A 25,840-nucleotide genomic window follows, 5' to 3' on the forward strand; every position below is an offset into this window, starting at 1 on the left:
GGCCCGGCATGCCCCGGCGGTGCTGCACGGCTCCCCGGGGTGCCGGATGCTGGCCGTGCCGCTGACAGCGGAGCGGAGCGGAGCCGCGGTCCCCGCCGCGCACGGAGAGAGGAGCGAGGGGCTGGGCGCGCCTGGCCGCCGGCTCTGCTCCCCCCCTTTATCCCAGCCCCCACAAAGCCGGGAGCGGCAGAAGGCAAGAGAGAGGGAGGAGGTGGTGGTGGTGGGGAGGAGGAGGAGGAGGAGGAGGAGGAGGAGGAGGAGGAGGAGGAGGAGGAGGAAGGGGGGAGGCAGCGGCAAGCCAGGGCTCTGCTGCGCTGTGTCTTTCTTTGCTTTCCGCAGGCGGCGAGCGGCGGAGGCGCAGAGGGGAGGTCGGTTCCCCTCCGCCTCCCGCTCCGCTGCCTTTTGTGTGTGTGTGAGAGGCGAAGGGGGGGGAAAAAAAGAGGAGGAAAAAAAGGGGAAAAAAGGTGAAAAAAAGGGGGAGAAAAAAAAGGAAAAAAAGGGGGAAAAAATAAGCTAAGCGGTAGAGGGGAGAGAAAATCCCGGAAAAAATAAAATAGAGGGGTGGAGGGGGGGAGAGGGAAGGAGGAAAGAGCAGGCAGGGGACGGAGGAGGGGGCGGGCTGGCAGGAGCGGAGTTGCCTGGGGAGAATGTGAGCAGGAGGCGCTGGAAATGCTCTCGTTGAAGGTGGCGAGCGGTGCCGAGGGCTCCGGGACCCCCGCGGCCGGTCAGGACGCAGCCCCGGCGGGCGGCAGGAGCCTCCCCAAGCGGGCGGGCTCCGAGGGGCGCGGAGCGCAGGAGCCGGCGGGTGAGTACCGGGGACCCCCGCCTTTGTGTGGGGCTGGGAGGGGGAGAGGACACTCGGGACACCCCCTTTGGGCAGAGCGGGGGGGGGAGGAGGCGGCGTGTCGCGTGCATGTGTCCCCCCCCGCGCCGTCCCCTCCGCTGAAGTTGCGCGGCGAGTTGGTGCCAAATTGCCGGAGTTTAATGGCACTTGTGGTGGGGAGGGGCGTGCGGGCGCGGGGGGCCCGGGGCGAGCCCCCCATGGCGCGGGGGCTGCCGTGGCCACGGGTTCGGCCGCCAACCCCCGGACACCCCCCGGCCGTGCCCCCCCCGGGTGCGAGCGGTGAGTGACAGCTGTCAGAGCCGGCTCCGGCCGCTAGAAGGCAGAGCCTGTCAGCAGCGCGGGGGGCTCGGGGGGCTCCCCGGAGGACAGGGGCACCCCCCGGGGCACAGCCTCCCACCGCCGTCCCCGGGCGGGCCGGCTCGGGGGAGCGGGGCTGCCCCGCGGGGGCACTCCCGGGAGGCTGCGGGGCGAGGGGCGTGCGGGAGGCTCCCCCAGCCCCGCCGGTGAAGTTGCGTGGTCCGTGGCGCGGGGCTCGGCGAGCGGTTGTTACTCCCGTGCCTGTCATCCCCCCTCTGATTTGTTTTTATCGATCAGCTGATTTACCCCCCCCCCCCCGCGCGGCCCCTCGGTGCTTGCGACAGGGACCACGGGGGACCGCGGTGGCTTTGGCGGGGGCTGGAGTCCCCCCGCAGGGTCACGCTGACGCCAGACCCTCTGTGCTTGATGTCCCCAAGGCCGGCGCAGGTGGAGACACCTGAGTCCCCGCTTGTTTATGTGCTGGGGGGACGACGTGGCCGTGCCCACGGCCAGGTGGCCTCGTGCGTCCAGCCCGCCTGGCCGCGGCTGCCAGGAGAGCCCCCCAAAAGCGGCGGGGTGAGCTCATTGTGTGCCACAGCGCGCGGTGGAGTCACTCCAGATTTATCCTGGCGTGACAGAGAGCAGAAGCGAACCCCCGGGGCGCCGGGCACGGATCCTGCCCCGCTCTCCTTCCCACCCTGCTGCCGGCGTGCTCTGAGTCGGGGGCGCGTGGTCCAAATCGGGGCCCCGTGGTCTGAATCGAGGCCCCCCTCCCAAGCCTCTCCCCCTTTCCTCGCCCCCCCAGGTGTCCCCTTACACTGGCTTCTCCTGCTGGGCTGTGGAATTTGCAGGGGAGGGTGGTGGTGGTGGTGGGGAGCGGGGGGTGGAAGAGGAGGGCGGAGGGGGGGGCTGGAGAAGGGATGGCGCGGCGCCAAATTCCGCTCTGCCATGTCTCTGTAACCTGAATAGGCCAACTCCATCCCCGGTGCGAGTCCCCCGGGGCTCTGCCGCGCTCCGATGCAGTCAGGCGGGAGGTGGCTTTCGCTCGGCTCCTGGCGTGTCCCCCCGGCGGCCCGGCAGCCCCAGCCCGGTTCCCTCCCGGACACCGGCCGGAGCCACCGCCGGAGGCGGCCGGGCAGGGGGCGGAGGTGGTTTGGGGGAGAGGGGTTGGCACCGTGGCGCCCACGGGGTAGCCAAGGACATCCCCGAGCGGGGCGGCCGGCAGAGGAGATGCCATGGAAGCCCATGGAAGGTTGCGGGAAGCCTGGGGGGCTGGCGCTGCCCTGGCCTCCTTAGAGGAGGCAGCAGAGACCCGGGGCAGGCTATTTCTGCTGAGATCCCGAGGAAAGCTCTGGGAGAATTGTGGGCTTCTATAAATAGTGTGTGTCAGCCGAGTGGAAACAGGGCCTTGAAATGCTCCTGCTATTCTCCCGAGTGCTTGGAACCAGCTCTTGGTAAACAGGGCAGCGGTGGGGAGGGCTGTTTCCTTCTTCCGGGCTCGGTAACAGGAGCGGGAGGGATGTGGGGGGGATTTTTGCCTGGTGATATGGCAGCGTTCCCCCCCTGGGGCCGGCCGGCTGGATGCCGGGCTGTGGCCGGGCTGCCCGGATGCGGGATGGGCCCTGAATGCGTCGCAGATGTGTGTCCTCCCCCACTGCCGTCCCCTCCCCGCCCCACTGCCCGCCAAACTTCGGGGCTGGGATGCGCCGTGCGCTCCGGGCGCGCTCCCTGGGGAGCCGGGGATGCTGGGGGAGCTTTCTGGGATGAGAGGGCTCAGCTGGCCAGGAGATGGTCGGCACACCCCCTCCTCTGCCAGCATAGGGGTGCATGGGGTCACAGCCTGGTTCCCTCTCTCCCATCTGTGTCCATCCATCCGTCCGTCTGTCCTGGCTGGAGTTGTTCCTGCTCTGCCTCGGGGCACATGCTGAGCCAAGCCTTGGCCCCGTGCTGGAGGGCAAGGATTTGATCCCACGGGACCTTCCCAGGCATGTCTGGACACCCAGGGTGCTGGGGACCTTGTTCCTCAGGGGCCTCTGCATGCAGTGGGGACATGGGGACGTGTTCCCAGGGTGTTTGCTTGGCTCTGGGGCACATCCTGGCAGGCACAGTGCTGTGGTGAGCGTTCAGCTTCCCACAAGGACCTGGCATCGTGCTCATTTGTCACCACCCCTCGCACCCACACCCCAATATTCACCTTGTGCTGCAGACACTGGCTCGAAAGCTGCCTTGTTATTATTTTCCTTAAAAATAACACAAAAGGGAAATAACTGGGCTGTGCTTAGCTCCCCACTGGGAGTTTTTAGGGTGATTTACAGTGGGCTGAACAGTGGGAGGGATCCAGTGCACTTCTGGTGGGATTTGGTGCTGGATTCGGAGTTCACCAGGGTGTCACAGGGCTGGGGGGCCCACCCCATCCCTGTGTGCTGCCTGCCTGGTGCTCAGTGCTGGCACAGCCGAGCGTGTTCATGGCGTGGGTGGGAAGGGGCGAGCGCCAGTCCGGTGGGGTTTTTTTCCCTTCTCCATCTTTCTTTTTTTTTTTTTCCTCCTTTTTTTCTTTCTTTTTTTTCCCTCCCTCTCTGTGGGTTGAGCGTTGGGGCGACAGACAGGGAAAGTCTGAGCAATGGTCTCCGTGCTGGTGCTGTCTTCAATCACCGCGTCCCAGAATCCCTCGCTCTGGGCCTTCTAGGCACAAGGGCTTACAGCGAAAATCGGCAGCTGCAGCTGCGAGTGAAAGCACAAGAGCCCGGCTGGGTCTTTGGCATCGGCAGGAGAGCAAAAAAAAGCTGGGGGAGGCGAGGAGGGAAGGGAAAAGGCGGGGGGAAATGTGCCCTGTGGTTTTTTTCCAGGCTTGCCACCGAGGGTTGTGTTTCAGAGCATCGGTTCCCGGGCGCGGGAAGAGGCGGGAGGATGGGGGGTGCGGAGCGATGCCTCCGGGGAGCTCATTAAAATCTGTCGGCTCCCCCCTTTCGCCGGCCGAGAGAGGCTGGATGTGGAGGGAAGGAGGGAGGGACGTGCTGGGAAGGAACATGCCGGCAAACCGGCTGCCCGGTGGGGACAGTTGCCGGCCCGGGCAGGAACGCTGCCCCGGGGCCTCACCTGTCGGAGCACGTCGGCCGCGGCTGCCAGCGGGGCCGGGACAGGGCTGGCGTGTGCCGGGGACTCCCTCGGCGCTGCGAGAGCCCCCGGCCATGAGCGGGCTCAGGGGATGATGGGCTGCCCTGGTGCCAGCAGGTGATGCCCAGTGCCGCAGGTGATGGTGTTTGGGGCGATGCCGGGGGTCGGGGGGTGCAGCAGGAAGGGGAGAGCGAGTGGGAGCTGTCAGCACGTGCATGGGCAGCGTCGGGAGTGCTGGCTGTGCAGGCAGGGTTTGGTGCACAGGCAGGGTTTGGAGTGCAGGTAGGGTGTGTGTGGACAGGGTTTGGTGCGCAGGCAGCGTTTGGAGTGCAGGTGGAGCCTGGTGTGCTGACAGGGTTTGCTGTGCAGGTAATTTGGTGTACAAGGCAGGAGGTGCAGGCAGGGATTGGTATGCATGGACAGAGTTTAGTTTGCAGGCAGGGTTTGGTACAGAGGCAGGTATTGATGTGCACAGGGAAGGTTTGGTGTGCAGGCAAAGATTGATGTGCAGGGATGAGGCTGGCTTGGAGATCCTGGGTGCTAAGGTGGGTCTGGGCAGGTGTTTGCAGCAGACCACCCTGGCAAAAACATCTCCTTCTCCTCCCCAGTGAAGGGGACTGACAGTGTTGGGCATCCCCCTTCCCATTCCAAATCCCATAACATGTTGGAGGGAGAGCGTTGGTGCAGCCTGGCCTGGCACAATGCAGGGAGACAGAGGAGAGGCAGAACGTGGTATTGATCCTCTCAGAGGGAGAGGGAAGCAGTTCTGGCATCCTCCAGCTCCAATCCTCTGCCCTTCACACCGCCACACCAGCTCCAGGCAGAGGGAGCACCATGCTGTGCCGTGCCATGCCATGCCATGCCATGCCATGCCATGCCATCCCATCCCATCCCATCCCATCCCATCCCATCCCATCCCATCCCTCAGCTGCCACCTCCAGGGCCTCAAGCCCCACGCACACTCTGCCTCTTCTCTCTTCTTCCCTCTTTCCTCTTCCCTCTTCGCCTCCTGCTGACTTCAGCGCATCGGCTTGGGCTCAGCGCCTGAACATTCCTTGCAAAACCTGGGCCTAAAATATCTGGAGGAGGATGGAGCGCCTTGGGCGAGGGAGATGAGCTCCTCAGCTGCAGGAAAGAGGGAGGCTGCTGGGCTGGAGGCAGCAGGGACGCTCTGCTCCCTGCCAGCTGCCAGCCCCGCTGGCCCCCCGGGAAAACGCCAGGAATAAATCTTGCCTGGTGAAGTCGGCGGTTGGGTTTGGTTTGGTTTGGTTTGGTTTGGTTTGGTTTGGTTTGGTTTGGTTTGGTTTGGTTTGGTGTGGTCTGGATGTGCCCAGCAGAAGCAGGGGCACGAGCACCCTGTGGAGCACCAGATGAGTGGCACAGGGTGCGAGGATGGCATTGGGAGAGGGGTGACAGAAGGGCAGGGTGCCATGGCGTGTGGTGACAGCAAAACAGGGGGACAGGGAGAGTAGGGTCACAGGGGAACAGGGTGGCAGGGCGACAGTGGATCAGGGTGGCAGGGAATGGGATGAAGGCAAGCAGGAGAACAGGGTGCCATGGGAGAGGGGTGGCAGGGAGCTAGGATGGCAGTGGAGCAGGGTGACAGAGGAGCAGGGTGACAGAGGAGCAGGGTGGCAGTGAAACAGGATGGAAGGGTGACAAGAGAGCAGGGTGGCAGGAGAGTGAGCCGGGTTGGGGTGGCTGAGGAGGGACAATAACTGCTGGGAGGGAGGTGCTAGGCGGGAGCTGTGTGAGAACCAGTTTGCGAGGTCCAGATTGGCAGCAGATCCTGAACCAGGAGGAGCTGAGCATCCATACGGCCCCTGCCGAGATCAGACGCGACGACAGCGACTCGGTTTGGGGGAAGAAATTGGAGGCGGGGGAAGCTTTTTTGCTGAAATGAAATTTGAACCCCAAAGTGGGAGGGAAGTGGAGGTGGGGGGCACGGCTCTCTCCACATGGTTATTACTGCTGTTTTCCACCCAGCTGAAAGGAGAATGTAGCTTAATATGGACCCGCGGGGAGGAGAAGCACTCGGGAGCGGGGATTTGGCAGGAGGGAGCTGGGAAACAGCGAGAGGAACGTAGAGGTGAGAGTGGCCAGGGCTTTGCCCAGGGAGGAGAGGACGGAGCCGGGCTGGAACAAGGCGCTATTGTTCTTGGCGAGCAGGGGGCCAGCCGCGGCCCCCCCAGACCCGCAGAGCTGGCGCGGATGTGGGGAAGGTTTTTGGGACCGGTTTTTCCCGGCGGATTGCTGGCTGGGAGTGAGAAGAGCTCACTGTGCTGGGGTGCACCAAAGGGAGCTCACGAAACACCCAGAGAGGCAAAGGGAGACTCTGGCGTTTGATGGGGAGGTGATGGCAGGTGAGAGGACAGGGGTGAGGAGGGGGAATTTCGGATCAGTGAGCGGCAGTGGGGGTGGTGGGGCAGGGCTTGGTGGCCGGAGGACGATGTGGGAATGGGGCAAAACCCAGCGTTCCTCATTCTGCCAGCGCAGCAGAATGTGCTGATCCTTGGTGTGTGTGTGGGGTGGGGGAGGTCAAAACGGAGAGTCTGGGGACCTTGCTGGCCTGGGGACCTCTGTCACCCCATGATTCACACCCTGCCATGATCCCCTCTTGGCTGCTGGCACCTCTGCAGTGGTCCCCATCAAGCCTTGCTATCCCACATGTCCCCTTGGTCCCTTGCCCCAGCACCTGACATCACCTCCCTCAGCACTTCACCGCTGCTGTAGATGTCACGTGCCACGTTGCCAGAGCCACCAGCTGTCCCCCAGGCCATGACAGAGCTTGGGGACACCCGAGGGTGCCAGTGAGCAGGAATGAGCGGGGCTCATGGGGCTAGAGGAAGAGGAGGAGGAGAATGGAGGGATGTGCAGTTCCTTGGGCTCTGGGAGCTGTGGCCAGGGAGGGGGCAATGAGGCAGGGGCCAGGCTCAGGGCAAAGCTGAGCTTACCCCAGCCTTTCCTGGGCTCCCATGCCTTGGCCCTCCCAGCACAGCTGGGAAAGAAAGACCCCCTGCAGCACAACCCTGGCATTTGCTCCCCATCCCCCCAGTTCCCACCTCTCTGATGCTTCCAACGCAGCGATGCCCTAAAGGCAGCAGAAGCACCTTTGCAAGTGCACACTAAATATTTGAACATGCTTGGGTGGCTCTGGCACCACTGCTGCTCTCACCCTTCCCCATCCTCTTCCCTGGCCTCTCTGGACTCCCCACATTTAGTGGGTACCCCTCCTTTCCTTCCAGAGAGGGGTGTGACATTTGCTCAGCAGCTCTTGCCCAGAATTATCTGCTCCAGCCGAGGCAGCGCTTGGCACCGCCGTGTCACCCTGGGTGTGTGTCACCGCGTGTCCCCCCTCCCTCCCCAGCCCACCCGCTGCCAGCCCCGGCCGCACGTGGTGGGACCGCGGCATCCGCACGACGCCCGCCTCCCCATCCTTCATCCCTCCTCTTCCTCCCAGCCTCAGCACCCTGCAGCCGGGCTGGGCGCCCAGCAGGGCGGGAAGGCGGGGAGCAGTGTTCCCCTCCCCTCCCCGGCATTCCTTGGGAGTGAAACACAAGAGCTGGCAGGGCACTCCTGCTTTCTCTGGCCTCCGCTCCTCCGGTGCCTGAACAAAGCCCTCCTGCCTCTCCCAGGAACCTGGGGTTTGAAACAGGAGAGGAGGCTGGTGCTGCGTGGCAATGCCCTCCTCAGGCATATTTTGGGTTCTGTGGTGGGTGGGGGACAGAGGTGGGCACAGTTCCCACGGGGGCAGCTCTGGACAGGGTACCCCAGGGTACCCACAAGCACTATGCCTGCCTCAAGAAGTGTTGGCATCCTCCCCAACCTGGGTTTTGCGTCCCCACCATCTCACTGCCATGATATTGCCATGGAAACTGAGCCCTGAAGAGTACCAGTTCAATTCCAGTTTGCCCCCAGTTTGATCGTACTTTGGCCCTGGCTCTCTCATGACAACACGGGTTGGTGTATCCTTCATCCCATGATCCAGGATGATGCATCCCACAGGGAATGTGCGCTCCGTCCCCTTTCCCAGTGTCCAACACCCCCCTCCTCAGCACACAGAGCCCCCCCACCCTCCCCACCACCCCCGGTGAAACAGGCCCCTGTCGGAGCGCAGTCCCCGACAGCGAAGGTTATTTTAATGGATGCATTACTTTAAACGAACCCTCCGCCATCTGTTCCACCCCCTAATTACGCATGCAAAAAAAAGCCCATCTCACAGCCAGCGCAGGAGAAAGTAAAGATATAAGTGATTTAAATGCATGTATCCGCAGCTCCGCCAGCAGCTGGGCTGGGCTGCGCTCCTCAGCTGCCTGGTGAGCTGGGCAACTTGGAGGCAAGAAGGCAAAAGGGATGGTTCTCCTGGATGCAGCACCTCGGGAGGGTGCCGTGGCGCTGGGTGGATGGTGGGTGCAGCGGCTGGGAGCACGGTGGCTGTATCCATCCATCCCTCATCCGCGCTTCCATCCTGCCGGCCTCTCCCCATCACCCCCTGAAGGTTAGCTCTGCCCGCCGGCTGCCAGCCTCGGTGTGGCTGAGCCTTCAAAGCGGGGACACGCCACCGTCCCCGGGCTGCCGCGGTGCATGGCGGGGGCTTGGGGGGGCAGCCCCCCAGCGTGGCCAGGCTCCCTGTCCTGACGCTGCCCGGGGGTGGCTGAGCGGGCAGGACATCCCATGGGGATGGGGATGGGTGTGGGTGACGCTGGGTGCTTGTCCTCTGGCTGAGGAGGGGAGATTTTCCCCCATGCTGCTTTTGCCAAGCAGCAGCTCTGTTTCTAACAAGCCATCCCAAGATCCAGGGAATCTTGAGCTCTGAGTGCTCCCAGAGGATGTTCGACCCTGGGAGTCTGTCCTTTGGGACAGCGGAAGGTGAGAGTGGGCTGGGGGGGCTGAATGAGACCTGCTTGGAGAGGCAGAGCTCATAGGTGATGGAAAAAGCCCATTTTTACATCAATCTCCTGCTTTGGGGAGTCCCAGCAGGAACAGGGAGGTGACAACAGTTTAGGGGGCTGTGTCCATCCCCTGTCTGGGGGGAACCCTGCATCCAGGGCTGCCCCACTCTGACTCAGTTTCCCTCATCCCCAGTACAAACCACCCACGGGGATGGGATGGGTGACTGGCATGGCTTTGGGTGACCACACAGTGACAACGCAGGACCACGACCACCATGGCAGGGCCACCGCCTGGCGCCGGAGCCGACGGCGGTGCTGGGTGCCCGTCGTCCCCCCCTCTCCCTCCGTCTCCTTCTCTCCGTGCCTGACTGCAGCAGATGCGCCAGCTCTGCAGGAAGAGGGAATTAAGTTGGGCTGGAGGAATTTTAAAGATTGCTGCAGGCCTGAGGGTCTTAGATCCCCCCGCGGAGATGGGCAGTCATGCAGAATTAATCCTATCGGCAGCCTGGCTCGGCTTCAGCCGGTGCAGAGCTCCGGGAGAGCGCGCGGGAGCGCGGGGGGCGATGCTGGGGGCGGCTCAGAGAGCCCCGGTGCCTCTTGGCGTCGATGGGAAATTAATAATGAAAAATTAAAAGCCCCAGTTCAGCCTTTCACCCCCCTCCTTCCTTCTCCCCATCAGCCTGGAGGTGGGACTCGTAGCGGGGGAGGAGGTGGGCGGATTCTGCAAAGCTTCAGGAAAACCTGTTTGCCGTAGCCAACAGAGCCCGTGGTGGGAGAAAATGCTGGGGCCACATCCTCCTCCCAGTGCTCGCCCATGTGCACGGGGGGCTGGCACGGGGACACCCCTTTGCTGCCATCACCCAGCTCCATCTGCAGTGAGGTCACGCAGAGGCAGGAGCAGGCTGGGGTGACAGCGGGCGCCTTGGGGTGGCAAGAAGGAGGTTGAGGTGGCAAGAGGGAGGTTGTGACAGGAGCAGGTTGGAGTGGCAGTGGGAAGGCTGAGGTGGCAGGAGGCAGGCTGGGGTGGCTCAGAGCAGGTTGGAGTGGCAGGAGGCAGGTTGGGGTGCTGTGCCAGCGCAGGGGACACAGGGACACACCAGACATCCCCACGTGCTGCCCCAGCCGCCTGTACCGTCCAAGGGGACGCCAGGGTGACATCTGGGTGCCCCGTGGCTCTGCCAGCCCCACAGGCAGCCTTGTCCCTGCCGTCCCTCCTGGCTGCCGGGGCTGCGGTGCCACCCTGCCAGTGGGCTTGGTGGCTGCGTGACGCCGGGCAGGGCGGCCCGCAAGGGCTCTGCAGCTGCTGCCGAGCCCTCTGCTCCGCCAGTTTATAAATAATGCAGCACCGAGGCGTGTTGGCAGTGCCCGCGCCCGCCTGCAGCCCCGGCGTGGCGGCGGCGCTCTGGGGGTGAGCGACGGGTGCTGCCACCCGGGCAGGGTGACACCGAGCCGTGCCATCCCGGCGGGGAGGGGGCGAGCCCTGCTGTGTCCCCCTCCCTCCCTCCCTTTGCTCCCCACCCTGCTGCCCAGACCCACATGCCCGGGGCGGGGGTGGCGGTGGTGGATGCCCGCGGTGACCCCACGCGTGGGGACGTCCCCGAGCCTCACGACGGTGGCGCGGATGGCGACGCGCAGCTTGCAGCGTTGCCATGGCGATGTGCTGGCGCTAACGAACCCGAGTAAACATTAACGAGGGAGAGCCCCACGCGGGTGGGTGCGAGCGTGGGGACCCAGCGTCCTGCGGGGCTGGGGACACACCGTGCCTTTGTGCCGTGCCCCCGGAGATTCCCCCAGGCGCTGGGTCCCCCCCGGGTGCTGTGTGAGGCTGTGGTTTAATGGTTACGCTGGGAGCTCTGGGTGATGGGTGAGGCCCGTGGGGACAGGATGTCAGTCCCCTTCTCAGTTTGGGGACAGGATGTCAGTCCCCTTCTCAGTTTGGGGGCACCCAGAGTGGGAAGGTGCCCACCGTGAGGTTCCAGAGGTGCTGTCGTGCCGGGCACTGCTGTCCCGCTCTGGCCACGGTCACTCCTCTGTGCAGGACCCGTGGGTGCTGGCTTGGAGGGGGGACGAGTCCCCAGGGTGTCCCTCGGCGCTGTGGGGAGCTCGGGGTGTCCCTGGCAGCAGCTGCGGTTGTCACCGCGACTCAACTCCCCGCGTTCCTCCTCTCCCACGGCCACCCTGCTTTGGGTGGGGGTCAGGGTGGGGGCAGCCCCCCCACCAGCACTCCCACCGTGCCCGAGGTCCCCTCCAACATTTAATGGTGCTGCAGCTCATTAAACCGAGGTGCAGGTGCCCCCGGTACCTTCATCCTCCCGGAGGGCTCTTAATGAGCGGCTGCTAACGAGCGCGCGCGCTCCCCGCGCAGCCCCGTGCAGAGCCTGATTGGCGACAGGCACCGGGAGCCACGCGCGGGCTCCTTTCTGGGCCTTCCCGGGGTCCAGCGACCCCTCTGCCATGCTGGAGACGTGCACGAGGGTCCCACGTCACCGAAACTGCGCCAGCGTCACATCAGTCACCGGTGTCACTGGAGCTTCTCCAGCTTCAGTGTGTGCATCGTGGGCGCCTGGTGCCCTGTGCCTCAGTTTCCCCCTTCAGCCCCGCTCGGGGACTCAGGGCCCTGGGGATGGGCGCCAGTGTTCACAGGCATGCAGAGCTGTGGGTTGAGGCTCCTGTTGGGCTTCCCAGCCCCAGCGTTGTCCCCAGAGTCACAAAGCCACCCGACCCCTGGAAGGGTGACCTGCTTGGGTCTGCCTGCACGGGGGGCTGCAGGGGATTTGGCAGAGGGGCTGTGTGGGTCCCGTGCACCCCAAAAAACCCGGTGGCACCGGGTTTTGCCATGCAGGGTGCAGGGCAGTGGGTACCCAGAGGAGGTCAGCTGGGGCATGCTTGGCTCAGAGGGGCTCTTAAGCTCGTGCCCCTCTTTCGGGGGCTGTAGTGGGGAGACCCCATCCTGCAAAGAGCCATCGGCCCCCGCCAGGGCTGGGTGCCCCAGCTCCCCACCGAAGGGAGCCCTAATCCTCGTGACACGGTGCCCAGCTCCATGGTGGCTAATTGCAGTGTCCCCAGCTGAGGATTACAGTCTAAAGCAGAAAAGGAGCAGCAGGAGCAGATGAGCTCCTGAGCAACAAAGCTCCTGTTCCCCTGCAAAACGACTTTTATTAGGGGTATAATTAAAAGCTGACAGGAGGTGAAAATCATGGGGATGGTCAGGGTGAGGGATGAAGCCACCTGAAGGTCCCTGTGTCCCCCCAGGTGTCCCACCCGCCAGCTTCCCCCTCTGACCACAGCCTGGCTGGCAGGGCAGGAGGAGCGAGGTGCTGGGCTGGCAGAGGAAATCCAAACTCAGCCCCTATGAAAGGGGCTTTGTGTGCCCGAGAAGGAGCAGCCCTCCTCCTTCTCCTCCTCCTCCTTCTCCTCCTCCTCCTTCTCCTTCTCCTCCTCCTCCTCCTCTTCTACTGGCCACGGGGCCACTTTCCTGCCTGGGGGTGGCCTCAACGTGGGTGCCAGAGGGAAAACGAGGCACAGGGCAGCATGGCAACCCTGCGGCCTCCTGGCCTGCCCACACTCCTGAGATTTTCCCTATTATTTGTACCCCTGGCTGTGGATGAGGCAGTCCCTGGGTTGTGCTGGGGTCACCCATGGGTGCCCCAGCTGGTCCCATCCCTGCAGAGTCCCCAGGAGGCTCCTCTGTACCAGGCCTGGCCAAGGCACTTGCAGTAGAGAAGGAGCAGCAGGGACAGAAGGACACAAGGACAGAGGGACATCTTCCCCTGTCCCCTTCATGCCACCTGGATTACCCCTTCCCAAAACCTCTGCCTGCCTCATTTTCCCTTTCCCCCCTCATGAGTGCTATGCCTGCCCTCCAGCACGACAGGACCCCGGATCACCCTGGGGGAGCTCAGCCCTCCTTGGTGACCCCAGCTGCCCCCGCAGATGTGGCTGATGTCCCCTGGGAAAGGAGCACTTTGGGTCACCCAGTGCTTGGCACCTTTCTGGGTTTGTGCTCGTGGGAACATCGCTGCAGTGCCAGTGTGCTCCCATGGCAGGGCGGAGGGTGGGCGCAGCAGGGACCCCCAGCTGGCAGCTGGGCATTGGCCACCTTTGGCCTGGCCCAGCCCCAGCCCCAGCGGGCAGTGGAGGGCTTGTTCTTCGCCTGGACAGGAAGACGAATGAATTCCATTATGGGATCGCGATTTTATTCCACGTGTCAGGGAGCCTGAGATTAACTTGCTCACCGGGCTGTGACAGACCCAGACACCCGCGTGCACAGCGCTCCAGCAAGGGGGCTTCGCACACTTGCCGGGCACGGAGCTGCTGAGGCCCTGCCATGCCCACCCGGGGCAAGCAGGGCTGTGCTCACCCACCCGGATTCCAGCAGGACCCCTCCAGCACCTGGGAGGTGGCAAAGACCAAGGCCAGGGGTCTGACACTGCCACTGTGCTGTCCCATGTCCTAAAGGTCCTTTGGCCACCCAAGGACTCGTCTTGCAGGCAGGCGAGGGCAAAGCACGATCCCAGCATGGCTCTGGGAGGCCATGTGCTGCCAAATAACAGGCTGGAAGGAAGGGAGGAAGTGGGACATGGGGGCCTGGGGACCTTGACGACAGCTGATGACACTGGGGATTTGACAAGACCAATGGGCTGCTCTTAGCTCAGCCAGGTGGTTGCCCGCGTTGGGAGGACATCAGGGCCGTGCAGTTGTGTTGGGGCTGTGCTGTGCTGTGCCGTGCTGTGCCGTGCCGGACCGGCTGCTCTCCCCTCACCACCCCCCCTGCGCGGGCGCAGGCAGCTGGCTCTGTTTGCTGGAGGCTTTGCGCATTCCAGTTCGTGGGTCACTCGCCTTCGAAACCTCTCCGGGGACAGAGGCAGTTGGGAGCCGTAACAAACAACCCAAGGGCTCCAGTGACGCCCGCGCCGGCACTGCCTGCCAGCTCTGCGGTGGGGGGGCTTGGAGAGGGCCCCCTGCTCCCCTGGGGAGCTCTGGGGTGCTGCCGGGAGGTCCCAGTGCAAGTAACCAGGGAGGAGGGACATGCCGAGCAGGTTTCCGTGCAGGAGGCGGGAGCGATCCCTTTTTGGGGAGCAGGGAAGAGTGCAGGAGGAATGCTGTGGTCACTTGTGCATGGGGGACAGCACAAGTGGTCAGGAGGAATGCTGTGGTCACTTGTGCATTGGGGACAGGGTACAGAGAGGGGCACTGGCAGGGTGTGTCATCCATGATCCATATGGGAAGGGGTGGTGGAGCTGGCCAGGCACGGTACGGGCAAGAGGACAACGTGGGCTGCAAGTATGAGGTGGCTCAGTGTCCTGGTGTCCTGGAATGTGGGTCGGAGCCATCCCGAGGAGTTCCTGGGTCCGGTGGGTGCTGGGGGAGTGGTGGGAGCGCAGCGCGGCTTGGGGAGGCTGGGCGGTGCAGGGAAGGTCAGCCTCGGCCAGATGCAGCCACTCCACCCTCCTCCAGTGCTTTGCACATTAATGCAAATGCACTGGCCTGAGTGGTTCATTAGCAGCATGTGGAATGGAATAATGCATCCGCATCCCATTAGCCTAATGAAAAAAAGGGAGCCGGCACCTGGAACAAAGCTGCCGACTCTTGGCTAGTGCTCTGGCTGGGCCATGCTGGGCCGTGGGGGCCTCCCCCTCCCTCCCTTCCCCTCCCTTCCCCTCCTTTCCCTCCACCGCCCCAGCCCTCTGAGCATCGCTGTGCCCAGCGCTGCGGAAGGGACCCCATGCCCAGGGTGTCACCACAGATCCCATTCCCAGGATGTCGCCGCGGCAGGGTGCAGCCCCAGGAGGACTTCAGGGTGGTCCCAGCGTCACCCCTCAGCATCCCGGGGTGGGAGAGGGATCCGAGCCGGTAGTGCCACAGGGGCATGGGCTGGGTGTTGAGATGTCTCCGTGTCCCTGGGGCTGGAGTGCAGAGCCTTGGAGGATTCGGGGGCACCTCGGGGTGGGCAGAGCCGGTCGCAGCATCATCCATCTGCATCCGCGAGTGGGAGGGGGTCCAAGCTGGGAGTGCCGCAGTGGCGCTGGCCGGGTGTCGAGATGTCCCCATGTCCCTGGGGCCGGGAGCGCGGAGCCTGAAGGATTAGAGGAAACATTGCCAAACAAACCAGGCTGTGCCGGAACCAATTAGCCTCCAGCAGGCAGAGTTTCAGATGCTGTTATTTCTGCCTCTTCTCTTTTCTCTCCCTCCTTCTGTCTCCCCCTTTCCCCCCTCCCCGGCCCTCCCCAGCCCCTCCTGCCCGCCCCCAGCATCCCTGCTCTCGCCATTCCTCTCCGTGTCGGAGCTTGTTTTGGGCACTGGCTCTGGAGTGAGTCATGCCGCGCGTAGGGGATTTTAAAAGCTTTCTGCTGTCGCTGGGAAGCCGGTTTGGGCTGCTCCGACACTGGGGGTGGAGCGCCATGCCTCGCAGACAACCCTCGTCTGGGGAACCCAAAAAAATCCCCCACCCCGATGCCCCGAACCCCTGGGATCCCAGGCCCTCCCCTTTGCGGGGTCGGCTCCGTCACCCCAGCCAGCGGTTGAGTCACAGGCGAAACTTTCGAGCCGTTGGAGCTTCCTCCGGCGGGCCCCTCTCCGAGGAAGTGGTCTGCCGGGGCGTCGAGCCCGGCGGGGCGGTTGCCCGGTCCCGGTGGGTGCAGCACGCAGGCGCGGGCGGCCGGCGCTGGAGCTCGAAGCGTGGGAGACTTTTTTTTTCCACCCCCCCTTTCCCTCCCTCCTTCCCTCCACCGCCGCCTCCGCCGGCCCTGCTGCCAAACCCGGGGTGGGGGCCCTCCGGCACGACCCTCCCGCCGGTCCGCAGCTGGCCGCGGTCCCCCCCTTCATCCTCCTCCTCCTCCTTGCCTTGAGCTGTGCTGCTGAGGGACTGCAGCTCCCGTGGATCAGGAGGAGATTTAGGTCAAGCGCTCGACTGAGTCGAAAGAGCCATCTGTGTGCGGAGGAAACCGGCCACCCAGAGCCCCCGGCGCGGCCGGGCCGGCACCGCCACGGGGTCCCGGCACCGCCGGCACCCCCGGACCCCACGCCCGGGCACACAGCCTGCCTTTGTCTCCGGCAAGGGAAAAACCCACCCAACGAATAAACAAATGGGGAAAAAAATCCCCCTTCCTGCCGATCCGTCACCCCCGGCTGTGCCGTGGGCATCGCCGCGGAGTCTGGCACGGAGCGGCCGCGGCAGCGCTCCAAGGTCGCCCTGACACGCGGTGGGAAGGTGTGTGCCGGCGGGAACCGGGCAGGGACGCGGAGCCAGGGCCCGAGCGGGCCGCGGGCCCGGGGCAGGCAGGGCGGGAGGGGCAGCGGGAGGGAGGCCCTGGCTGCCTGCCCGGAGCCCGGACTCCTGGGTTCCTGCAGGAACAGGGTGGAGCGGGAGGAGGATGGGGAGCCGGTGTCGTCCCGGCCGCGGCGGGGGGGAGCGGTTCCCTGCCCCGGAGAGCCAGGGGGGCTCCGCATGAAGCTGCGGCCGCCGTGCCTCAGTTTCCCCGGATGATGAAGTAGAGCAGCCCAGCGGTGGCAGCGCAGCCGGGCACCCCAGCGAGGTGGGGACCCCCAGATGCCCCTCGGCGCCCCGCACCGGGGCGGAGGTGACCGCGGCCCCTCCTGCTCTCCACCTGCCAGCTTAGTCTTGCTTTCTCCATTTCCTTCCGGAGCCTTTTCTCGCCCGCCGGTGCCCTGTGCCGCCGCGCCTGTGCGCACGCTGGGCGCAGGGAGAGGAAACGCCGCCTCGGCCGTGGGAGGGCTGGCGCCGGATGGGCCTCCCAGCCCCGGGCGGTTTGGCACAGCCCAGCCAAAGTGGGTGCCGAGCCGTGCCGGGTGTCGGGCCGGAGCCCGGCGGGCGCGGGGATGCTCCCCGGCACCTCGGCCCGTCCGCCGCCCGCCCGGAGCCGGGCCCGCGCCCCGCCGGGCCCCCCGCGACCCCCGCGCTCTGCCCGCCGAGCCTGGTAAGGAGCTTTGTCCGGCTGCGCGGCCAGTTTGCGCAGTAATCCCGCCTTGGCCGCGGGATTATGCGTGGGGAGAGCTGTGGGGGGCCCGGGGCACCCAGCAGATGGGGTTTGGAGGTCAAGCTTTCCCTCGGTGCAGCGGGCTCTGGCCAGGAGGGTGGCGGGGACATCCTTGTGCTCGAGCGGGTCACACAGGGACCACAGGGCTCCTGCAGGAGCTCGGTGCCCCTGCAGGGCCCTGTGTCAAGCCAAGGCAGAGCTGGGGCCGGTGCTTCCCACTGGGATGGTGTGGAGCATCCCTGCATCCCTCCAGCGTCCTTCCGTCCCAGTGTGGCAGCAGCAGGCATGTGCAGCTCTGCGAGGCAGGAGCTGCCAGGAGTGCGGATCCCGTCCTGGGTCCCTTCCCAAGGTCCCGTTCCAGGTCCCATCCCAGCTTCCCCGCAGCCCTGCGTCCCCGGGCGGGCTCGGAGGGGGCTGGCGGATGCTGGGAGCTCCGCGGTTCTTTATGGTCTCAGAGGGCTCCATTAATTCTTTAAATATCCAGCCTTTCCAGGTGGGTTTTGTTGAAAATTAATTTCCGGAGCTATTTTAATTTTGCTGTATTTAATTTGCTGTTTATTTTAATTAATTAACGTCGGGAAAATCTCTTCTCCCCAGCATCCTGCAGCCGTCTGGGGTGGCTGCACCCGGGAGGTGAGAGCAAGGGGGTGTCATGGGTGTGAGGGGCACTGGCAGGGAGGGTGCCCAGCCCCCACGGTGCCCACCTGGCTCCATCCCACCTGCCCCAGGTGACAGGGTTGGCATGGGGAGGCAGCGAGCTGGGTCTCTTCCCACCATCCCTGCTCCAGGGCTCATCACAGGGCTTGCTGCTGGCTCCATGGGACGTTTGTCACATCTCCTGGTGGGAGATGGCTCAGGCAGTGCTTGCAACCACCTTTCTCCTCCTCCTCCCGGCGATGGCTGGGGGCCTGAGGGCGTGCCTCCATGAGGATGCCGTGCCTCCATGAGGATGCCGTGCCGTGCCGTGCCAGGCCGCGTGCCCAGCAGGAGAGTCCCGGTTTAACACCCAGCACGGAGCTCTTTGGAGCCACACCCACAGCGAGGGATGCTCAGCTCAGCCTCCCGCTCCCGTCCCCGCTCCCTCCCGGTGCTCCGTGCTCGGTGCTGGCCAGACCCCAGCGAGGGGGTCCCTGTGGGGTGGCGGGCGAGGGCTGGGGGAAGGGATGGAGCCGCCTTCCTCCAGATCAAGGCCTCTGGTCTCTCACATGTCTAGACGCTGCCACACACACCTAATGTGGTTCTTGGCAGGAGCCGCGGCTGCTCTCTCGAGGTTAATTGCTGCGCACGGAGCTCTGCAGACAGATAACCCGGCTCCACGCTGCCCCGGACCCCGCCTCACCCAGCCCTGCTCGGCTGCAGCCCCCAGGGATGGAGGAGCAGGCTGGGGGTGCAGGGCAGTGACGCTGTGATGCAGTGACGCTGTGATGCAGTGACACTGTGATGCAGTGACACCGTGATGCTGTGCCCAGTGCGTGGTTTGGGGCGCAGCACTGACCAGTGAGGGGGGGATCTCCCGGTTCTGGGGACAGGCAGGGGTAGAGGAGAGGTGCTGGCAGTGCTTAGCAGGGTGACATGGCCGCAGGGGCTTTGGGGCAGGAGGAGGAGGAGAGAAGGGCCCCAGCAGGCCGGGCTGCCGCCATCCTCTGCCGGCGCTTGGCAAGGCGGCTGGGCTGGACCTGATAAGGGCAGCCCGGCGGGGAGGGGGCCGGACAAAGGCTCGGCCTCGCTGAGCCTGCCTGGCTGGTCCAGGCTCCGGAACGGGAGCTGGAGGGAGATGCAGCAGGGACCGGGTGGGAAGAGCTGTTTCATCCTCCAGCCCCAACATCTGGTGGGAAGAGGGGATGGGAGGAGAGAATGCTGGGCAGGCTGCAGGGGTGAGCCCCAGGGCTTGGCCACATCCGGACTCCCTGGGATGGGCTGGATGAGGCCTTTCCCAGCAACTGCTCTTGCAAAGCACCTTCCTGGGAGCAAACACTGCTCTAATGACATGCTTGGAGCCACTGGCACCCCAATCCTGGCCCCTGCTTGGCCCCATCCATAGGGACCAGTTTCCCTTTGGACAAATCTGTGCTTTGTCAGGCCTGGTGCTGGCTGCCAGGTGCCATCACCAAGGCAGGGTGGTGTAGACCAGGGGTGGGAAGTGGTACATTCCAAGGCTGGAATTACATCGGGTCCCTGGAGGGATCCCCAAAGCACAACATCCCCTCACCTCCCACAGGGCTGGGGCTGGCGATGAGGTCTGGGCTCGGTCCCGTGTCCCAGGGCTGTGTGGGGGTGATCCCGGCCCTGGGACCAGCCCCACATGGGATCTGCGGGGAATCGGGTGAAGGTTTCATTCCAAGCTGTGTTTTGGTTTGGGGTTTCGTCATGATTTCATGGCAGGGAATTTCCGTTCGTAACCAAAGACAAGAACAAAAAAAAGGAAAAAGCCGAAACCAAAGAAAAAAACCCCAACCCTGCCTTGAATTTTTGCCAACAAAATGGGATGTTTCCATTCTTGTTTTGGCTTTTGGCAACCCCAAACTGCAGCCAGTGGAAGAAAATATCCATGTAGAAAGGCTGCCGGCCTCCTCCAGCAGTGCAATGGCCGGGCTGGAGCTCCTGCCCCTCAGCCGTGCTGTGCTGGGGGGACAAGGAGCATGGCCCCTGCAGAGCGTGTCCCCGTGCTCCCTTCCCTGCGCTCTTTGGAGAGGACATTGCCATGAGAACGGGCTTGTTGTTTTGTGGGGAGCATCGAGACAGAGCAGGCGAGCGTTTGCAAGGACACCGGTGGCACGCCGAGCTCGCGCTTCCCACTTGTCCTTGCAGCGGGTCGCTCTCTCCTCCCCAGCTGGCAGCAGAGCCCTGCTCAGCTCCAGCGTGTGCTGTGCCACGCCAGCCTCCCTCTGGGCATTGCCTTCCCTCCTGGCATCATCACCCAGCCTCTCCCCGCTTCACCTCTCAGGTTTTGGGGGACCCTCTGGGGGGCTGCGATGCTGTGGGTGCTGGGGAAAGGAGGAGCAGCCACTGCAATGCCTGAATGAGGCTGGGTTTTTTTCCACACATCCCCCCCTCCATCCATGCTAGGAAGAATTACAGTCGCCCAGGCATCTGTTCTGGCAGAGTCGAGCTAAAGAGCTTGTCCTGGGCTTGGCAAACCAGCCGGCGCAGCCGACAGCTTTTCCAAGGGCAGCCTTGGATGTGGAGCAGCAGGTTGACATTGCAGGGAGAGGAGCCTTGTGCTGCAGGCACCAGTGCTGTGCCCCTCAGCTCCTGACTGGATGGGATTTGGCAGGGACTTCTGCAGGCAAGATGCTGCAAACCCCCTTCCCAAAAAGCAGCATCCTCTAGTAGGTCTTTGTTTGGAGCCAGGAAGAGGGCAAATGGTGCCAGCACATCCCAGGGTCCTTGTCCTTGCACAGAGAGGACAGCAAGTGTCACCCTGCAAGGAAGCACTGCCAAAAAAAGCCCTGCTAAATTCTCCTTGAAGCTGGAGAGGCTCCTCTGTGCCCCCGGGCTGTGCATCATCCTTGTCGCTGCCAAGTCTCCGCATTGGCCACCCCATGGTTGTCACCCCCAGCCCTCCAGAGCACGGTGGGAGGGTACAGTGGTGGCACCAGGGGACGCCAGGACCTTGGCTGCCCCCTGTGCCAGCAGCAGTTGAGGCAGGGGGAGGCGAGTTGGAGCGGCTTGGCAGGGAGGTGTGGGAGCCCTGCCGGAATGCTGGGCTCGGAGCTGGAGCGTGTCAGGCACAGATGGGATCGTTAGTGGTGGTAAAAATTATCCAGCCCCTCTTAAAAACCCAGGCGCAGCAACCTGACCCCACAGCTCCAGGGGTGGCAATTCCCACCGGAGTGGGGCTGGTGTTTGCTTCCCCTGCCATCACCATCCCTCCCTGGCATCTGGGGCCACAGCTGCCCGTCACATGCCACACGTTCCCCTCTGCAGTGCCAGGGTGAGGGGTGTCTCCCCCCGACCCAACACCCACCCCAGTGCCACCGCTGCCGGGCAAACCCCATCTCTGCAGGTGCTCCCACCCTTGGTGCCGTTTCCTATTTCTTTTTTAATGCACCCAAGTCTCCTGTTTGCTTTTTTAACTGCAGTAACCACAAGAGGGAAGTTTCAGAGCGGTTCGATCCCGTCTCGGCGAGGAAGGGAGAGGCAGCACCGCTCTGTGCCCATCTCGCCGCAGCACCGTGCCCGGGGGCTCCGCCGCCATGGTCCAGCGCCTGGTGGCTCTTGTGCTTTCCATCCCCCTCTTCCTGCCGCTCATCCCCAGCTCCTTTTCTCTTGGAAGTGAGGAATTTGAGGCTGGTCTGGCGTTGCCAAAGGGCCTCAGGCCCCCCCAGCGCCGATCGATCGCTCTGCGCGCTCCTGCTCCCTGTTTTTTCTGTTTGTTTGCAGCCGCTTGAGGGCTCTTGTGATGAATCCAGCCTGGACAGAATTCAACAACAGCTGAAACGCAGCCCGGGGTGGGGGTGGGAGTGAGAGGGCAGCGGGGCCGGCCCACACTGGAATGCGAAATGGGGCAGCGGGCAGTGCTGGGACGGCAGGAGGGGATTGTTCCAGATCCCGCTCCAGGGGTGCGGAGGGATGGGGAGCACCGCCGGCACTGCCCCAAAACTGCGGGTGCTCCAGGGTGGCAGCGTGGGGACCTGCTGGGGTGAGCATTTGGGGCGTCTCCCTGCGTCTCCCTGCTGCCCTTGGCTGCTGCTGGGAGCTGGGCAGCAGGAGAAGGGCTGGCTCCACTGGCTGGGCTGCAGGGTCACAGCTGCAGGGGACAGGGTGTGTGCCAGCTCCACTGCCCTCCCCGCCGTGCCAGGTGCATCCATCCCTGAGCATCCACGGGGACAGGCTGCCCAGCCTACCTGCCATCACTGCAAAATGGCGGATTTCAGTTAAAAAGGAAACATTCCCCAAAACCCCAGTGCAAGGAGGAGGGTGAGCACCACCCTGTGCCCCCAGCCTGCTGCTGCCGGCTTTGCCAGGGGGGCCATGGAGCAAAGCGGGGGGCACAGGCACACGGGGGGCACAGGAGGGGTCTCAGAGGGGATGCTCCCCAGCCAGGGCAGTGCCTGTGGGTTGGCGTGGCTGCCTGGTGCTTGGTGCAGCCTGGGGTTGGCTGTGATTCTGCAGCTGTGGCTCCGGGAGGGAGCAGGACGCGGCTGCGCCGGCGTGCGAGGGTGCGCGCAGGCGGGAGGGATAATTAGTTCCTACTATAGCACTTCTCAGTCAAAGTGCTTTTTAAAAGCCTCCATTCATTAGTCTTCACAGCTCCCCCGAGGTGTCGTGTCCTGGTTCTCTTCCCCCCTCCAACTCCCCACCTTCCCTGGAGCAATTGGGGATCCTGAGCTGGGGAAGGGGAGGACGATGTTACTCTTGAGGCTGGGTCCTTGTAAAGCCCGCAGATGGGGTGGCAGTAGTGGGACAGTCTCAGTGTCCCCTGTCCCAGTGGGGCTGCTGGGATGCCATGGCCGCATGAGCATTGTTGGGAAGTTTCCATGGAGGCTGAGCTGTGCCGTGTTTGGAGCACCAGGGAAGAGAGTGGGAGGGTTAGGAGGGCAGGGAAGGGCTGTGGGTCCAGTGGGTGCCACCTTCAACTCACCACCCTGACCAGCACGCCAGGGAGCAGCATGGTGGCTCCAGTTCCCAAATTGCCCAGTGCCTGCCGGGCTCCCAGAGGTCACCTGGGAGGACGGAGGGTGCTGGAAGATGCTGGGGGGTGCCGGTGTGGCTGAGCCCCCAGACCTGAGCATCATGTGGGTACAGGCATGGGGGTACCCGGGCATGTGCCCCGGTGAGGAGGCAGGGCGCAGAGGCAGGCAGGCTGGCAGTGGGCCTCCGCTGCAAACCCTAACCTTATTTTCCCAGGTCCGACGCCAGTTTCCATGGAAACAGCCGGGAGCAGAAACGGGAACCAGAATCCAGAAATGTGAAGCTTTGAGCTCCAGTTCGCCTTCCTGGATTCCTGCTCCCCGTGACCCCAGCTGGGTGCTGGCACCCACACTGCTCCCGCTGTGTGTTGGGGGGCAGGGCTGCCCCACCTGGGCACCCCCTGGGCGTGGGGCGCTCCTCTCTCCCTGCACGCTGCAGCACTCTGGGCATGGTGTGTGGGCATGGGCACGGCGTCCCAGCAGGGATGTGGGGGCACTGTGGGAATGGGACACTGCAGGCAGGGACACTGCAGGCGGGGACATTGCTGCCTGGAGACACTGCTGGCTGGGGACATTGCTGGTTGGGGACATTGCTGGCTGGGGACACTGCTGGTTGGGGACACTGCTGGCAGCCCCACGTTCAAACAGCACCTGCACACATCTGTGTGTCAAGGTGGTGCACAGGGTGGGTGGGATGTACGTGCCCGTGTGCTCTTGCAGGCACGTCTGCTTTATAGGTGTAGGCACAGTATGGATCAATATGTGGTCTCTGTATTACTGGTTAGCACTGGGATGACCCCGGTCCCAGGTTGTTTACCTGCCCTGGTGTCTCCATCCCCAGGATGCAGAGGGGACCCCAGAGCCTGGAGAGGGGCAGCACCAGCTGTCATTGCATGCAGGGGCCTGGGTGCTACCCCAATTCTGGGTGTATGTGTGTGACCCGGGGGGAGCCCTGCTCAGCCTCCTGGGGCTGGGAGCCCCCTGGACTCCTCTGGGCATCTCCTGCCAAAGTGGAGCCTCTTGGGACACATCTGTGTCCTGCAAAGCCGAGCTGTGAGCTCTGTGCTGTGTCCATCCATCCAGCCCGTGCCATGTGTCTATCCTGCACCTTCCCTGCTGCCCACCAGCCTCCTGCAGCCCCTCAAGTGTGCAGTGACCTGCCCCATTCCTTTGTGAGCTCGTAGCAGCCAGCGTCCATGCCCGCAGCGTGGGACATGGGTGTCCCCCAGCACCTCCTGGCCAGTGACAGGGATCGCTCGCTGCCAGCCCAGTGCCAGCTGGCCCCATCCTCCCTGCACACCCCGCTGCTCCCCACATGCCCATTTCGCTAAGCTGCCAGCAGGCTGGGACACACCGGCGCAGCTCGTGGCTACAGATCCCACCCCCATCCCTCTGTCCTGTCCCCATCCCCGTGCCACACCTCGGGGTGATGGTGGCACTGCCACCACGCCTGTCCCCCCTCAGTGGCGCGCGGAGCCAAGGGCAGGAGCGCTCCGTGATACATCATTTACCCACGGACAGGTATTAGGATACATTATGGATAACTCACGGAGAGAGACGCTATTAATAATACAGACACATACAGAGGGAAGAAAGTGCACACTTGATTTCCATGTTGCTACCAGGAGTTGTGAGGCTGGCTCTGGCTGCCTCTTCCCACACGTGACTGCAACACAGTGGGTAGCTGACAGCCCAGAGAGCCTGGCTTGGGGCCAGGAAAAAGCAGAAAACACAATGTCTGTGCATATCCTCTCTCTTAAAATAACACTCCAACACCGTCTGAGACGAATTAAAATAAGATCAGGAGCGGTCTCGCGAAGAGAGGAAGACGAGGAGGGAAAAGCCAGGCAGGGGAATGGCCGGAGCTGGGCGGCTTCAGCCCCTGGCGCAGATGGAGAGGGGGAGTTCTGCAGGGTTAGAGTTGAAAATAATTGAGGGGGGAAAAAGCCCAAGGAGAAGGAGAAGGCGAAGAGAGAGCGGTGGATGCGGTTCTGGGAGGGAGGATGGCGGCGGCGCTGGCTGTCCGGCACATGGCTGTCCTCTGGAGGGGAGCCGGGCAGGGCGGGGGATGCGAGCACAGCCTGCATGATGGAGAGCATCAGGAATTTCCTGCAGCTGAGGAACACACCAAATACCAGAATGCAAGAGCGAGCGGAGGAGAGCAGGGTGCCGGGAGGGAATGGGGAGGAGGAGGAGGAGGGGGGATGCAGAGGGCTGGAAATAACCGGCAGGGAGAGCAGTGAGGGCAGGGGGCAGCGTGTGGGGGTGACCTGGGGCTCTGGGGCTTTTTCCAGCTGTTTCCATGGATATTTTTTTTTTCTGCTTTTCTACACCCCACGGTGCCTCATGTGCCTGAATGGGGGTTTGGGATATTTTGTGAGTTTTATGTCTTTCCTCCCTTCTTTCCTCTGTCTTCCCCCTGGTTATCTGTGATCAGTGATAGCCAGACACAGGGGTCCCACAGACCCCTGCCTGCCCCTGGGGCAGGATCCGGGCTTGGGGAGCCAAGAGCTGCCTGGGGAATGAGCCCATCCCTGCAGAACAGCGTCCCAAGGAGAGCGGGGGCCCTTTTGGGGGACCCTCCGTGTAGGCAGCGAGGTCAAAGGCTGCCCCAGGAACCTCGGCAGCACCTCCCACACATGCAGCGGGTTTGCCAGGCTCCCTCTGACCATGCTCCTGCTTTTCGCTGGGCCAGGCTGGATTAAACACAACAACCCAAGCCTCCTGAGGCTGGTCTTGCATCCAGGTGCAGCCCGACCTCTCCCTCCTCCTCCTTCTCCTCCTCCTCCTCGTCGGCCACCCCTGGCTTCCCCCTGCATCCCGCTCCTGGCTGCATCCAGCCCTGGCTCCCCCGGGGATGCTGGGGGGCCGGAGGGGAGGGGGGATCAGAGAGGGCATCTTGCAGTGCCGGATCCAGGTAGCCAGAAGGTCGCTCTGAAAATCTGGAAGTGGAGTTTGGAGCTCAGCAGAGCGGTGAAATCCGCCTGGCTTTAGGGCAGAGAGGAGAAGGAGGAAGGTGGGAGATGCAGTGGAGGCAGCAGGAAGGAGAGCGGCTGTGTCCCC

General features: G+C 63.8%; 1 protein-coding gene across 1 annotated transcript in view; it reads left to right on the forward strand.

Annotated features, from left to right (window-relative positions):
• AHDC1 (AT-hook DNA binding motif containing 1) overlaps positions 1-25,840 on the forward strand; it is a 50,926-nt gene continuing 25,086 nt past the window's right edge. Inside the window, 2 exon segments of the mRNA XM_030964496.1 lie at positions 1-193; positions 685-805. Coding sequence (XP_030820356.1) covers positions 47-193; positions 685-805 — 268 coding nt within the window. The 5' untranslated portion in view covers positions 1-46.

Source organism: Camarhynchus parvulus, chromosome 23 (assembly GCF_901933205.1).
Source record: "Camarhynchus parvulus chromosome 23, STF_HiC, whole genome shotgun sequence".
NCBI lineage: Eukaryota > Metazoa > Chordata > Aves > Passeriformes > Thraupidae > Camarhynchus > Camarhynchus parvulus.